At 44.9% G+C, this 16174-nt stretch overlaps 1 protein-coding gene across 1 annotated transcript in view; it reads left to right on the top strand.

Moving 5' to 3' along the window:
- The window catches only part of LOC115143994 (ral GTPase-activating protein subunit beta-like), a 56508-nt gene extending 40778 nt beyond the window's left edge, over positions 1-15730 (top strand). Inside the window, 12 exon segments of the mRNA XM_029684586.2 lie at positions 954-1141; positions 1442-1545; positions 2074-2229; positions 3697-3906; positions 4462-4620; positions 4942-5113; positions 5254-5376; positions 6074-6210; positions 6583-6688; positions 7141-7219; positions 12546-12694; positions 12889-15730. Coding sequence (XP_029540446.2) covers positions 954-1141; positions 1442-1545; positions 2074-2229; positions 3697-3906; positions 4462-4620; positions 4942-5113; positions 5254-5376; positions 6074-6210; positions 6583-6688; positions 7141-7219; positions 12546-12694; positions 12889-13082 — 1777 coding nt within the window. The 3' untranslated portion in view covers positions 13083-15730.
- Positions 15731-16174: the final 444 nt, after the last annotated feature.

The raw sequence follows: 16174 nt of genomic DNA, 5'->3' as shown, positions 1-16174 counted from the left end.
AAGATATGAGGCGTTATAAGGACATGGGGAAATTGAAACCTTTTACTCCGTTTAAAGTCTCTCTCTTTAAAGGAGTCGGTCAACCTACCACTTGTTTTGGTAATCAGCTGAAGGATGGGACTGAAGAAAATAAGATGTTTTAGAAGCTATACTGTGTTCGTTTACAAATACATTGTTGGCAAACAATGGAGTAAAACAACCTTTTATTTTTGGGGTTCTGCTGAGCGAAAGAGTTGAACTAAGCTCACGAGGCATTTAATTGTCTTATTGTCCCACGATCAACGACTATCAATCATTTAAGTCCAAAAATGTATATACCAATCAGGCCGTAGCTTTTAATTGTTTGCAACCATTTTACCTGAAGTATTTATGTCTAATTACAAAATACGTTGACTAATCCACTTTATTCAGGGTTTACATGTTTATTCATGTACTATTCAGTGTTTGAAATGTATTATAGTGGGGATTTCTGCCTCGTATATCCTTTCTATCTTTCCAATGCACTGTACCTCTGGAACACAGGATGTTGGCGGCACCTTAATTGGGGAGGACAGGCTCGTGGTAATGACAGGAACGGAATTCGTGGAATGGTATCAAACTCATGGTTTCCAAGTGTTTGATGCCATTCCATTGGCTCCGTTCTGGCCATTTATTACGAGCCGTCCTCCTCCCAGTAGCTAGGAAGTCACTCCTCATCCTCTCTTTACTCTCCCTGTCAGTACTGCACCTCTGGAGTCACTAGTAGCCACAGAGTCTTAAACCCCGCCTATTTCTAGTTTCTCTTCTTAATGTGATTTCAAACCTAAGATTAACCACACTGATAACCTTACACCTAACCCTTAAATTAAGACCAAAAAGCACATTTTTGTTTCCTACATTTTTAATGATTTAGCTAATTTTTACTTTGTGGCTGTGGTAACTAGTGGAAACCCTCTCTTTGCGCTCCCTGACAGTATAATGCAAGTCCTGGGGGCGTTCCCGTCGCCTAGTGGCCCCGCCTCCCCCTGCAGCCTGCTGAACGAGGACACCCTGATCAAGTACTCCAGGCTGACCTCCACCAGTCACAAGAACTTCCGCTACTTTGTCCTGGACAACTCTGTCATCCTGGCCATGCTGGAACAGCCGATGGGCAACGAACAGAGTCAGTTATCCTCAACATGCTCTCAGTTATCCTCAACATGCTCTCAGTTATCCTCAACATGCTCTCAGTTATCCTCAACATGCTCTGCTCTGTTATCCTCCCACCTGTTATCAGTTCTCAACATGTTCACTGATACCAGACTGATGGCTAATAAGAATGAGTCTTGGGTGGTTTTCATTAGAGCATGCAACTTAAAAATGTTTCAACTTTTAGCAACAAAAAACAAAGTCGTTCTTCTGTATGGTGTCGAATGAGAAAGACCCTTTTGACCTGGTTGCCCTGTGTGTGTCTGTCTGTCAGATCCCTGTCCGTCCGTGACCATGTTGATCAGGGGGATGTCTGGGAGACACGCCTGGACCATGCAGCTCTTCCATCAGCCCAGGGAGGCCCGCGCCAGCCACAAGGTAACACACGGTAGATCATTAGGCAGCTCTTCCATCAGCCCAGGGAGGCCCGCGCCAGCCACAAGGTAACACACGGTAGATCATTATGCAGCTCTTCCATCAGCCCAGGGAGGCCCGCGCCAGCCACAAGGTAACACACGGTAGATAACCCTTTAGATTCGTTATGGTGATATGGTCACTACATTTCTATTAGTGTCCAGGTTTACATTAACATCTAATTTAACTAGCAACTCCATTGTTATAAAGCAGCTTTTTTCACATAGCTTTAATGAGACACTAGTAATGTCAAGTAGTGCAATATTCTCATTCAAAATGAACAATGATTCCTGATATTGGTCCCAGACCTGTTTGGTGAAAACATGTCTGCGTCAGGGCATTGATATTCATTGTAGAGCTTTTAACCATGCTAACTGATCAGATGTCAGCTCATGTTTCTTGTTGAGTCTTCCCAGCTCCTTTCTCAGGGGTATGTGTCTCTCATAAGTCTCTCTCATCTCTCCTTTCTCTTCCCCTCTCTTCTCTCTGTAGCAGGTGTTTGTCCCAGAGAGCCGGCCCACTCCCAAAAATGATGTGGGGATCCGGTTCAACGTCAAACACAGACCCTTCCCTGAAGAAGTGGACAAAATTCCATTTGTGAAAGCGGACCTAAGCATTCCAGACCTGCACGATATTGTAGATGAGGAGGTAGGTTAGCATCGGTGGTCCGTCCATGTTAGAATAATTGTCTCCATTGCCCTAATGAAGATTGTATTGCAGAGTAGAGGTAGTGTTCTCATCAGCCAGGGTTTACAAAGCGCCTCAAAATGGGTATCTAGGATCTGGTCCCCCTGTTATTAATGAATAAATCAAAAAATGGATCCAAGGTCAGCTTAAGGAATATGGCCCAGATGGGGCACTTTGTACAACTAGCATATAAATGATAAACAAAATGTAGGCTAACTTTAAATGTAAAATGTAGTCTGACTTTAGACTGTTATTCTCAGTGAACTCCACGTCAATGAATCGGTGTCTATCTGAAAATGCTTTGTGGAATGCAATGTTTCTCAACTGACAAGCCGAACTCTTCGTAACACGTACAACGCTGGAGGACAGTGATCTGGGCGGGAGTTGTCCTCACACAAATGGGACATGTTTCACTAATACATATAATTCATGCTGGGAAAGAGCGGTTTTGATGTTAGTTGTTTAAGTTTGGGGCCTAGGGATTGGGTGTGCACTGTATTGGTTTTGTGGGAGTATGAGGGTTTTGTGAAGATTTGTTCATGTTAGGTGTGTGGGTGTTTCAGGGGTGGTTTTGATGAGGGGATTGGGTGTGTGGTTTGATGTGATTGGGTATATGTAATTATGCAATGGGACTCGCTAGCACAACTCAAATGCCTTATTTGTCCTGGGAGTGATCTTGTATGGTATGGCCTTCAACCATGACTACTACTATTTTCTTTTTTTACCCCCTTTTCTCCCCAATTTCGTGGTATCCAATTGTTAGTAATTACTATCTTGTCTCATCGCTACAACTCCCGTATGGGCTAGGGAGAGACGACGGTCGAAAGCCATGCGTCCTCCCTCCGAAACACAACCCACAGCGCGCATCCAACACGGAAGCCAGCCGCACCAATGTGTCGGAGGAAGGAAACACAGTGCACCTGGCGACCTTGGTTAGCGTGCACTGCGCCCAGCCCGCCATAGGAGTCGCTAGTGCGCGATGAGACAAGGATATCCCTACCGGCCAAACCCTCCCTAACCCGGACGACGCTAGGCCAATTTTGCGTCGCCACACGGACCTCCCGGGCGCGGCCGGCTGCGACAGAGCCTGGGCGCGTCCCCACAGTCTCTGGTGGCACAGCTAGTACTGCAATGCTGTGCCCTAGACCACTGCGCCACCCGGGAGGCCCTCTACTAATACTATTTTCTACTGCTACAATAAGTTCTTGTTCAGAATGAACTACACCACAGGATCCCACTCCAGGCAGCTCATATGTCCTTTGACACAGATCTTGGATCAGTGCTTACCCTCTCTTAACCACCATTTTGAGAGGAGACACATAAAGAAAACTGACCTTCCCAAATGTCAATAGGCAACATCATCCTGCCCCCTCTCTCTCTGCCCCCCCCCCTCTCTCTCTTTCTGCCCTCTCTCTCTTTGCTTCTCAGCTGGAGATGCAGCACAACAAGCTGTGTGGTGTGATGGCCAAGCAGACTGAGTATGAAACAACACTGGAGCACAGCAGCGAGGAGCGCTGGTGCAAGAAGAGCTTCCCAGACCCGCTGACGGACTGCAAGCCCCCACCGCCCTCTCAAGAGTTCCAGACCGCCCGCCTTTTCCTGTCGCACTTTGGCTTCCTGTCGCTGGAGGCTCTCAAGGTACTGTGGGAATAGAAGGCAGGGGGGGGGGGTGAGGGGTAGGAAAGGAGGGGGAAGAGTGGAGGAGAACAAGGCGAGAGAGGGAAGAGTCGAGGGAAATAAGGCGGTGGAGGGGAACAAGAGGGGTGGAGGGGATGTGGAGGGAGAGGAAGGGGGATGGGGAGGGGAGAGGAAAGGGAAGGGGGAGGGGAAAGGAAAGGAGAGGGAAGAGTGGAGGGGAACAAGTCAAGGAAGGGGAGAGGAAAGAATGGGTCGGTTTTGAAGGGATTGAAACAGAAAAGGTACGTGACATGCATGTAGTGGAACCTTTTGCTTTCACCTATCCAATCCTGTTAGATAAGTGATTACTTCAAGGATCCTTGAAAGTATTAGCAGGAAAGCATGCAATCAACCCTGCAAGATGTAATTAAGTTGAAACCCTGTATAGATCATTTGATGACATGGGTTATCAGATGGTAGCAAAATATAGTCAAACTAATAGCGCAGTTAAACTGGCCCTTAAATCACCTGATTTAAACCAGCCAATCACATTTAACTTTGTTTCCTGCCCTCCAGGAGCCTGGCAACAGTCGCCTACCTCCCCACCTGATTGCACTGGACTCTGGGTTGCCTGGCTTCTTTGATGACATGAGCTTCCTGGACCTGCTGCCCTGCCGGCCCTGTGACACAGTCTTCCTCTTCTACATGAAGGCTGGCCAGAAGAGCAGCCAGGAGGTGACTGGTCATCGTGGTTAAGGGGAGGGCAATCAACGGGGTTAAAGGGGAGGGCAATCAACGGGGTTAAAGGGGAGGGCAATCAACGGGGTTAAAGGGGAGGGCAATCAACGGGGTTAAAGGGGAGGGCAATCAATGGGGTTAAAGGGGAGTTACTATCTGAATTGATCACTGATATTACCCATAGTCTGATGCAAAATGCTCCCTAATATTATCCAGTTCATATCAGGTAATTTATTCTGTTGGTTTTGCCAAGTGTGTAGAAATTTGAATATGTCAAGATGGGGGTCTGTCTGTCTCTATCACTCTGTCCCATACCAGATCCTGAGGAACGTGGAGTCTAGCTCCAACGTGCAGCACCACTTCCTGGAGTTCCTGCTGTCGCTGGGCTGGCCCGTGGAGGTGGGGCAGCACCCGGGCTGGACAGGCAGTGTCTACACCAGCTGGTCCATCAACAAGAACAACAACAATAATGTAGACAGCAACCCACCAGGTGGGAGGTAGACCCCACCCAACCAGCCCTACCCCTTCTATACTTTTTTCACATTATCGTGCCAAATCATTAATATATATATTTTTTTATTTTTATTTATTTTTATACAGTAGTAAGGAAGTTGTTCTCTGTCCTCACAGATGACATGGTCACCCTGGGAGACACGGGTGGGGGCGTGTTCAACGGAGAGAAGCGGGTGCTGTACTATGCAGACGCCTTGACCGAAATTGCCTTCGTCGTTCCCTCGCTCACAGAGTCCACCGGTGGGCCTCATCCCTCTCCCATCTTCACTTCTCATTACTTTTCTCTCACTCCTCATCCCAGTTTCCAATCCTCCTGTCTTATTTTCTCTACAGTACATTCTTCATCTCTCCTTTTTAAGCCTTCACTTTTTCTATTCTCTCCTCATCTTTCTCTTTGTTTCTCATGGATCCCAAAGCTGCTGTTCTCTGTAAGGAAATCCCCACTGTGTGTCTTTATGGATTTCCCCTAATTTGTTCTACAAATCTTCTTTCTTTTCTAGAGCGTTGTAATTATATTAGATAGTGTTGTGGAGCGTTGTAATTGTATTAGGTAGCCATTAAGCAGGGTGGTATTCATTAGGTAGCCATTAAGCAGGGTGGTATTCATTAGGCACTTAACAGAGAGAACATACTAATACACGGAAGGACTACCTGAACCTGTCTAATAAGAAACGCTATGGAACTGGCATTACATAAGGCAGGGTGGGCATCATCTTGTCTCGAGGCGGGCCACATCGTGATTTCAAAATTCAGCAGAGTGCTGTACAGTTTACTTTTAGGACCGATTTGTTCGTCAAATGCAATTTGCAGGCCAGAAAAGGGGCAGTTATATGAAAAAGTAGGTTATTTTATCATTTCTACTAGTTATAGATGTTGAGGAGTGACCTGGAGTGGGTGCAGTTTGGGTTGTAGACTTGTCTTTGTTTTGTTTCTGTAGCGGAGTCATCAGAGAACAGTTTCCCTACGGGAGAGCCAGACTCTCAGATGGACCTGCTGCCCAGCCTGCTGAAACAGTCCAACCTCACACTGGACCTCTTCCCCAACCACTCTGACAACGTGGCCCCTGGGCAGAGGGTAAGACACACCGCAGACTATTATAGCACTTTAACATCGTTAGCGCTCTCTCCAGCACCGTACCAGTGTCTACATGTGAACAGTATACTAGTATTATTTTCCTCAGACCGACCGACCTGATCAGTGACCTAAACCCAAATCCTACCCCGGGGATTTTCAATTCATGTCTGGAGGGCTAAAGCACTTCTGGTTTTCATTCTTGCCTTCAGGGACTCGAGACTTACATGGCTGTGGTTAGCGAATGGTGATCGCTATGCAAAGGTTTAAATACAACTGTGTTGAGGCCTTAAAGCTGCTTTAAGGAGGAATTTAGCCTGTAGTTTTCTTTGTTCTAGCTTGTTCACGTGATTTCCACTATTGTCTGTCCCTTAGAGTCCCACGGTGAAGTCTAAGAAGATGCCTCCTGGCAGGACTATCCCTCTAATGGGCCCTGAGACCAAAGTACTGGTGGTCTGGGTGGAGCGCTACGACGATATCGGTAGGCTACCTTCCTGCTGCTTCACGCTGACACTGGCCTCTTTTGGCTGCCATTTTGGTTCTTTATGAAATCCAGCGGAACTCAAGTCTTATCTAGTCATGAGATATTTGTACTATTGGTAGAAACAGTGTATCAGATCTGTAGAAACTACAGACATGTCCTTACAGATATTTTAGAAATTTTAACTACAGACATGTCCTTACAGACATTTTAACTACAGACATGTCCTTACAGACATTTTAACTACAGACATGTCCTTACAGACATTTTAACTACAGACATGTCCTTACAGACATTTTACTATCAGATACAACTCTTAATGAGTTGTTAAATGTTTATTTTTCTGGAGGAATGTCTTCATATTTCTGAAATGACTGATTTCCCTGCACCTTGATAAGTTGTGTGCAACGAGAAGTTTGAACTGCCATGTATGTCGAATTCCTGTGTTGTAGATAACTTTCCTCTGGCTGACCTGCTGGTAGAGACGAGCACTGGAGTGGAGACCACGGCCAACAGTAGCACATCCACAAGGTTACTGCACTGCCGACTCCCTATCCATCACCAGTCAACACTGACAGCCTGTCTCAAATCACTCCCTATCCATCACTAGTCAACACTGACAGCCTGTCTCAAATCACTCCCTATCCATCACTAGTCAACACTGACAGCCTATCTCAAATCACTCCCTATCCATCACTAGTCAACACTGACAGCCTGTCTCAAATCACTCCCTATCCATCACTAGTCAACACTGACAGCCTGTCTCAAATCACTCCCTATCCATCACTAGTCAACACTGACAGCCTGTCTCAAATCACTCCCTATCCATCACTAGTCAACACTGACAGCCTGTCTCAAATCACTCCCTATCCATCACTAGTCAACACTGACAGCCTGTCTCAAATCACTCCCTATCCATCACTAGTCAACACTGACAGCCTGTCTCAAATCACTCCCTATCCATCACTAGTCAACACTGACAGCCTGTCTCAAATCACTCCCTATCCATCACTAGTCAACACTGACAGCCTGTCTCAAATCACTCCCTATCCATCACTGGTCAACACTGACAGCCTGTCTCAAATCACTCCCTATCCATCACTGGTCAACACTGACAGCCTGTCTCAAATCACTCCCTATCCATCACTGGTCAACACTGACAGCCTGTCTCAAATCACTCCCTATCCATCACTGGTCAACACTGACAGCCTGTCTGAAATCACTCCCTATCCATCACTGGTCAACACTGACAGCCTGTCTGAAATCACTCCCTATCCATCACTGGTCAACACTGACAGCCTGTCTGAAATCACTCCCTATCCATCACTGGTCAACACTGACAGCCTGTCTGAAATCACTCCCTATCCATCTCAAATCAGCCTGTCTGAAATCCTATCCATCACTGGTCAACACTGACAGCCTGTCTCAAATCACTCCCTATCCATCACTGGTCAACACTGACCGCCTGTCTCAAATCACTCCCTATCCATCACTGGTCAACACTGACCGCCTGTCTCAAATCACTCCCTATCCATCACTAGTCAACACTGACAGCCTGTCTCAAATCACTCCCTATCCATCAATACTAATACATAATAAAACATGAAACTTTTTAAATGGAGATTCTTCTCTAAGCATGCATTTTAGTCAAGGCATCTGGAAACTGGACCTAATGGTTCAATATAAATGGGTGATTAAACCCTCAAACGAGCAGGCGAAGGCGATAATGACAAGGAAAAACTCCTAGAAAAGATAGACCTCCTAAAGGTGCTCTGTCCTCTTCTGTTTTGCCAGGTAGAAGCTCAGAGTATGCCACCACCAAGACCAGACAGTTGTCCTTTACTCCAGTCATATATGCACTGCTCAAAAAAATTACGGGAACAATAAACAGCACAATGTAACTCCAAGTCAATCACACTTCTGTGAAATAAAACTGTCCACTTAGGAAGCAACACTGATTGACAATACATTTCACATGCTGTTGTGCAAATGGAATAGACAACAGGTGGAAATTATAGGCAATTAGCAAGACACCCCCAGGATTGGTTCTGCAGGTGGAGACCACTTCTCAGTTCCTATGCTTCCTGGCTGATGTTTTGGTCACTTTTGAATGCTGGCGGTGCTTTCACTCTAGTGGTAGCATGAGACGGAGTCTACAACCCACACCAGTTGTAGTGCAGCTCATCCAGGATGGCACATCAATGCGAGCTGTGGCAAGAAGGTTTGCTGTGTCTGTCAGCGTAGTGTCCAGAGCATGGAGGCGCTACCAGGAGACAGGCCAGTACATCAGGAGACGTGTAGGAGGGCAACAACCCAGCAGCAGGACCGCTACCTCTGCCTTTGTTGAAGGAGGAGCACTGCCAGAGCCCTGCAAAATGACCTCCAGCAGGCCACAAATGTGCATGTGTCTGCTCAAACGGTCAGAAACAGACTCCATGAGGGTGGTATGAGGGCCCGACGTCCACAGGTGGGGGTTGTGCTTACAGCCCAACACCATGCAGGACGTTTGGCATTTGCCACTGGCGCCCTGTGCTCTTCACAGATGAGATCCTCAGACCCCTTGTGAGACCATATGCTGGTGCGGTTGGCTCTGGGTTCCTCCTAATGCAAGACCATGCTAGACCTCATGTGGCTGGAGTGTGTCAGCAGTTCCTGCAAGAGGAAGGCATTGATGCTATGGACTGGCCCGCCCGTTCCCCAGACCTGAATCCAATTGAGCACATCTGGGACATCATATCTCGCTCCATCCACCAACGCCACGTTGCACCACAGACTGTCCAGGAGTTGGCGGATGCTTTAGTCCAGGTCTGGGAGGAGATCCCTCAGGAGACCATCCGCCACCTCATCAGGAGCATGCCCAGGCATTGTAGGGAGGTCATACAGGCACGTGGAGGGCACACACACTACTGAGCCTCATTTTGACTTGTTTTAAGGACATTACATCAAATTTGGATCAGCCTGTAGTGTGGTTTTCCACTTTAATTTTGAGTGTGACTCCAAATCCAGACCTCCATGGGTTGATACATTTGATTTCCATTGATAATTTTTGTGTGATTTTGTTGTCGGCACATTAACTATGTAAAGAAAAAAGTATTTAATAAGAATATTTAATTCATTCAGATCTAGGATGTGTTATTTTAGTGTTCCCTTTATTTTTTTGAGCAGTGTGTGTGTGATATATATATATAATGTCTCACGTGAGCCCGCAAGATCAGTGTGGCTCGAGGGTAAAGTACACTCTGAGTTTATTTATTTGGACGGTGAAGCTAAAACTTTACATTTGGCTCTATACTCCAGCATTTTGGATTTGAGATCAAATGTTTTCTATAATGCGACAGTACAGAATCTGACCTTCAGTTCAAGGGTATTTTCAAACATATCTGTTTTACTTTTTTAGAAACAAAGCACTATGTATTTAGTCCCCCCCATGTGTCATAATTATTTGGACAAATCCACTTATAGTGTATTAAAGTAGTCAAAGGTTTAGTATTTGGTCCCATATTCATAGCATGCAATGACTACATCAAGCTTATGACCCTACATATTTGTTTGCTGCATTTTATTGCTCACATACACATATTTAGCAGATGTTATTGCGGGTGTAGTGAAGTGCTTGTGTTCCTAGCTCCAACAGTGCAGTAATATCTAACAATTCACAACACACACAAATCTAAAAGTAAAAGATTGGAATTAAGAAATATGTAAACTAAATTACTGTAGAATAGAATACATGAGATGAGTAAAGCAGTATGTAAACATTATTAAAGTGGCCAGTTAGTCTATGTATATAGGGCAGAAGCCTCTCAGGTGCAGGGCTGAGTAACCGTGTGGTAGCCGGCTTGTGATGGCCTTGACATAGAAGCCGGTGATCCCCAGTGATGCGTTGGGCAGACTGCACCACCCTCTGGAGAGCCCTGCGGTTGTAGGCGGTGCAGTCTGCCCAACGCATCACTGGGGATCACAGTTGCCGTACCAGGCGGTGATACAGCCTGACATGAGGTAAGGTAAGGTAGAGGTGATATGATCCTTGACTAGTCTCTCAAAGCACTTCAAGATGACAGAAGTGAGTGCTATGGGGCGATAGTCATTTAGTTCAGTTACCTTGTGCTTTCTTGGGTACAGGAACAATGGTGGACATCTTGAAGGAAGTGGGGACAGCAGACTGAGATAAGGAGAGATTTAATATATCCATAAACACTCGAGCCAGCTGTTCTGCGCATGCTCTGAGGACACGGCTAAGGATGCTGTCTCGGCTGGCAGCCTTGTCTGGGAGCAAGATGTTGGTGTCCGCGACGTGGCTGGTTTCCCTTTGTAATCCGTGATTGTCTGTAGACCCTGCCACACACGTCTTGTGTCTGAGCTGTTGAATTGTGACTCCACTTTGTCTCTATACTGACATTTTACCTGTTTGATCGCCTTAGAGGGAATAACTACATTGTTTGTATTTGACCATATAACCAGTCACCTTGCCATGGTTAAATACGATGGTTTGCTCTTTCAGTTTTGTGCGAATGCTGCCATCTATCCACGGATTGTGGTTTGGGCAGGTTTTAAAAGTCACAGTGGGAACAACATCCCCTATACACTTCCTGATGAACTCAGTCACCGTGTCCATGTATACATCAATGTTATTCCCAGAGGCTACCTGGAACATATCCCAGTCTGCATGATCAAAACAATCTTGAAGCATGGATTCCGATTGGTCAGATCAGCGTTGAATAGACCTTAGCACGGGTACTTCTTGTTTGTTTCTGCCTATAGCAAGAGAGGAGCAAAATGGAATCGTGATCTGATTTGCCGACAGGAGGGCGCGGGAGGTCCTTGTGGGCATTTTGAAAGTGGGAGTAGCGGTGGTCAAGTATTTTACCAGAACGAGTACTACAGTCAATGTGTTGATAGAACTTCAGTTGTGTTTTCCTCAAATTTGCTTTGTTAAAATCCCCATCTACAATAAATGCGGCCTCATGATATGTGATTTGAATAAAGTCCAGTGAAGTTCCTTGAGGGCTGTCGTGGTATCGGCTTGAACGGAATATACACGGCTGTGACTATAACCTAAGACATTTCTCTTGGGAGGTAATAGGGTCGGTATTTGATTGAGGTATTCTAGGTCAGGTGAACAATAGCACTTTTGTTTCTGTATGTTATCACAATCAACTGGTTAATCATGAAACATACACCCCCGCCTTTCATCTTTCCGGAGAGTTCTGTATTCCAGTCTGTGCGATGTACTGAGAACCCAGCTGGCTCTATGGACAGGGACAGTATATCTCAAGAGAGAGCCATGATTATGTGAAACAGAGGATGTTACAGTCCCTGATGTCTCTCTGGAAGGAGATACTCGCCCTGAGCTTGTCTACTTTATTGTCCGGAGAGTGAATATACTCAGAAGTGGCGACTGGTGTGCACGCCTCCTGAGTCGGATATACCTCCGTTCAATTTCCCTGGGGGGGTACGAACAAAGGATCCAATTCGGGAAAGTTGTATTCCTGGTCGTACGGCTCTGATATCCAAAAGTTATTTCCGGCTGTATGATTATCCGTGATGTTCATTCAGCTGAGGAGACAAAGCAGTGTAGGTCAGTGGCCTGGACTAGGTCTTGCCAGGGCAGCATATAGAACAGAATACAGGAGCAAGGCAATGCACGGTTGAACTAGAGACAGTACAGGAACAAAGCCAGGCCAGCTGGATGGTGGCTGACCTCCATAAAGCAGACTGGTAAGAGGTGCTCATAGCTCCTCTGCAGCGGAGACAGCGTATCATATCTGCTCTGTTCTACTTCCACCTTTCTGCTCTCCCTCCTCTTCCTATCTGCCTATCTCTCTATGCATGTCCAACCCTTCCATCCTCCTTTCAGGCCCACGTCATCAGGTCAGGATGTGCAGGTGATCTTCATCCACCCTCTGAGGACTGGCCTGTTCCGGATCCGCCTGCACGGGGCCCTGGGCAAGTTCAGCATGGTCGTCCCCCTGGTGGATGGCATGGTGGTCAGCAGAAGGTCACTAGGTGAGAGAGACAAAAAGTGTGGGAGTGATGGGGTGCTTGTGTGTGTGTGTGTGTGTGTGTGTGTGTGTGTGTTAGCCATCACAGTGACGAGTGGCACTGTGTGTCTGTCTTCTTCACACCTACCAAATGTGTGTGTGAGTCACTTGACCTAGCTCCAAAGTCCTGAGCCATTGGTCCTCTCTTTCTCCTCTAAGGGTTCCTGGTGAGACAGACGGTGATCAACGCGTGCCGGCGGAAGCGACTGGAGAGTGACTCGTACAACCCACCGCACGTGCGTCGGAAACAGAAGATCACTGAGGTGGTGAACCGCTACCGCAACAAGCAGCTGGAGCCCGAGTTCTACACCTCTCTCTTCCAGGAGGTAGAGGAGCGCAGCCTCAACCGGTGAACTTTCACCTTTCACCTCACTCCCCCACACAGAGAGAGACTGACACAAGGACTGCAAAGATTCTATATAACAAATGTTTTTTTGTTTGTTATGTATATTATGAGCAAGTTGCGATTCAACAATTTATTTTTATTTCTATGCTGACTCACCGCAGCCACAGCACCTGACCATCTTAGTTTTTCCCCACCCTGCGCCACAACACTGCTTATTTGCCACTTACTGTATTTCTGTCTGGACTTCACAGGAGGTTGGTGGCACCTTAATTGGGGAGGACTGGCTCGTGGTAATGACTGGAGTGGAATAGCTGGAATGGTATCAAAAATATCAAACACATGGTTTCCAGGTGTTTGAAGCCATTCCATTTGCACCGTTTCAGCCTTTATTGTGAGCCGTCCTCCCCTCAGCAGCCTCCACTGCTAGACTCACGACAAATTGTAGGACTCTTTGATGGGTTGTGGTTGGGGCACTCACCTCACCTGGCTGCGAGGCTTCAGACTGTCATCAGAGGGAACATATTCAGTGATTTTAGACTTGTGACGTGGCAAATAGATTGCCGTCGGCACTCAAAATGGCTTCCACTCTATGCCTGTTACCAGTTCCCACAGCCGTATCACTGTGGTTTTTGAAGTCCAGTTCTTCTGTTTGCTTTTCTATGAAACGCATTGGTCTTTGCATTTTACCATATCTAACGTCGTGTTTGTTGTTGTTATGTTGGTCTGGAGCGAAATAGACCGGTCAAAACATCAGAAAAATGTACTTTTATCTAAAAAAAAAAAAAAAAGGACATTACATTTTTTATTTACAGAACTCAAATCTCACTTCAGTCAATGGTCATTTTTGACTTACCTAGTGACTTAGTTTTCTCTTCCCACATACACACTTGTGCCAGTTAGCGAGAGAGTGTGGAAATGTACTTTTACTTAAAATCTCAGGTAGATTGAGCCTTTTTATACTCATCGGCATCTGGGTTGTGTTCATAAGCTACAAAACAGGCGAACTAAACGAACTGAATGAGAAGGGAGGGTCAACCAGAACTTCCAATCAGTCCAATGAGAAACGTTTGTTTTGTTTTCCGTTGTACAGTGTTTTGCTACGATGTGCCCTAATGAATGCGACCGTGGTCCTTGTACTCAATGCACTCCCAACCAACTGACCTCGTTTTAGGCATTATTCACTTTTAAACCTGTGGCATTTCACATTCACTGCATCTGATGGTAGAATTCAGGATATATATATATATATATATATTTTGGTTTGGATAAAAAAAACATTCACTTGGTTTATTTCTTTCCATATCAAATTAAAAATATATGAAAAATACATTTTGATTGGTGATATTAAGGGTGAGTTTCACTTTGATAGTCAGTTGGAAAAATGATCGTCTTTGGTGATTTAAAAAATGATTTGTCATGAGTACTGTGTTTAACATCCCATTCCAGATGTGACATCACAGACTAGAGAACCTGATACATACCACCATGTTGTGTCCATAATCTTTTTGTTTTATGTCCAGCCTAAAACCAAATTCAGAGCATTAAATCACTAGTGTGTCGTGGCAGAGGTTGTACTTCTCTTCTCTTTTTTTCACCAATTAGTGTCTTTATTTGTGCTTCATTTTATTCCAGACAACATAACAGGGCTGAAACAGTTTTAAAAAATTATCTATTAAGGGTTGGATGGCTACTACTGGTGTCCTGTTCATACCCCCCATGTATGTAACTGGGTCTGTCTAAAACACAGATTTTATACGTTATTATTATTTTTTTACAATATGGAAAATAATCCGGAACTATATTTCTTTTGCATGATATTTGCCGTGGTGATCCACCCGAGCCATTTATATTTTCAGGAAATAAGGTTTCCTCCACTTTCGTTCCATGAATGGCTAATTTTGTGTTTAATTTTGGAATGATTTCCATTTTCTTGACTGTTAAGGAAAAGATGAATTGTACTAAACTATTGAAACCTTACTGTATCTGGGGAAGCTAAAGGCTCACTTGAGTTATTTATATTTCTCCAGAATAATATTACTGTCATTTCCGGTTACTTGCTTATTGGCAATTGACAAGTCCTGTGTTTGAGGATCAATAATGCAGTAAAATGTTAGTCTGGTCCCAGATCTGTTTGTGCTGTATAGCCAACTCCTAGGGTTGTTAGCAACTTCAAGAGTTTGTGCTTTCCAGCACAACCTGATCTGTGACCAGGCCAGTAAAATGTCACTTCAGGCATGACTTTTGCTGTCCATTTACTAGTGTTAACTGTTTTGAATATGGAATGTCTAACCTATTGCTGATTTTCAAATGGCCTCAATGAATTTAAATTCTCAATTGAATTGATACTCTAGCCTGCCATTGTGCTCTGCAAATATTCTACAATCTCGATGGTGCCACGTGAATTGAATTCGATTTTTATCCCGTTCCTCAGAAACCACTCATTTATTCTGTAAATGTTGAAGGTATCAACTTGTATGAAGTTGGAAGATGTGTACACACTGAGGGTGTGAAAGTATATTTTGTTCATCTGTCCCTCCGTTAGGAAAGGCACAAAATCTGCTTGTTTGTATTGGTCTTATTATATGCGTGTCGAAAACAAACTCATTGGATATTGAATGTAACCCAATGTAACGAATAAAGATTTTGATTCACTTATTGCCATGTTTATGCTGTGTGGTTCTCTTACACAATTAGGTGCAGTTAAAACTGTCCGTTTCTGACACTTATGTATGTAAGAAGTTTTTTAATAATCTGAACTTTCGATGCGCTGAAACACGGACAATGATGAATGCATATGATTTCATATGTCTCTGTGTGACCTCATTCTGATAATGGACCGATCATCCTTAAACAAATGTTTTACCTTTCCAAGACTAATTATTGTGTTTGACCTGAACTGACACACCATGACTGGTAGTCGACACCCATAAAAATAGAATTACAGTAGATTTATAGTAAAAACATTTAATGCTGCTGTAACTTTATTTTCTCATATCAGCAGGCCGATAAAAGTCCATGGGCCAGATGGAATAGATTCATCCATCTGTTTCCATAGGACACATCCCATTTCAAATATTGATTGGAATTGTAAACCAGTGT

The sequence above is a fragment of the Oncorhynchus nerka genome, linkage group LG2 (assembly GCF_034236695.1).
Source record: "Oncorhynchus nerka isolate Pitt River linkage group LG2, Oner_Uvic_2.0, whole genome shotgun sequence".
Lineage (NCBI taxonomy): Eukaryota > Metazoa > Chordata > Actinopteri > Salmoniformes > Salmonidae > Oncorhynchus > Oncorhynchus nerka.
This window is presented reverse-complemented; position numbering and strand designations above follow the sequence as displayed.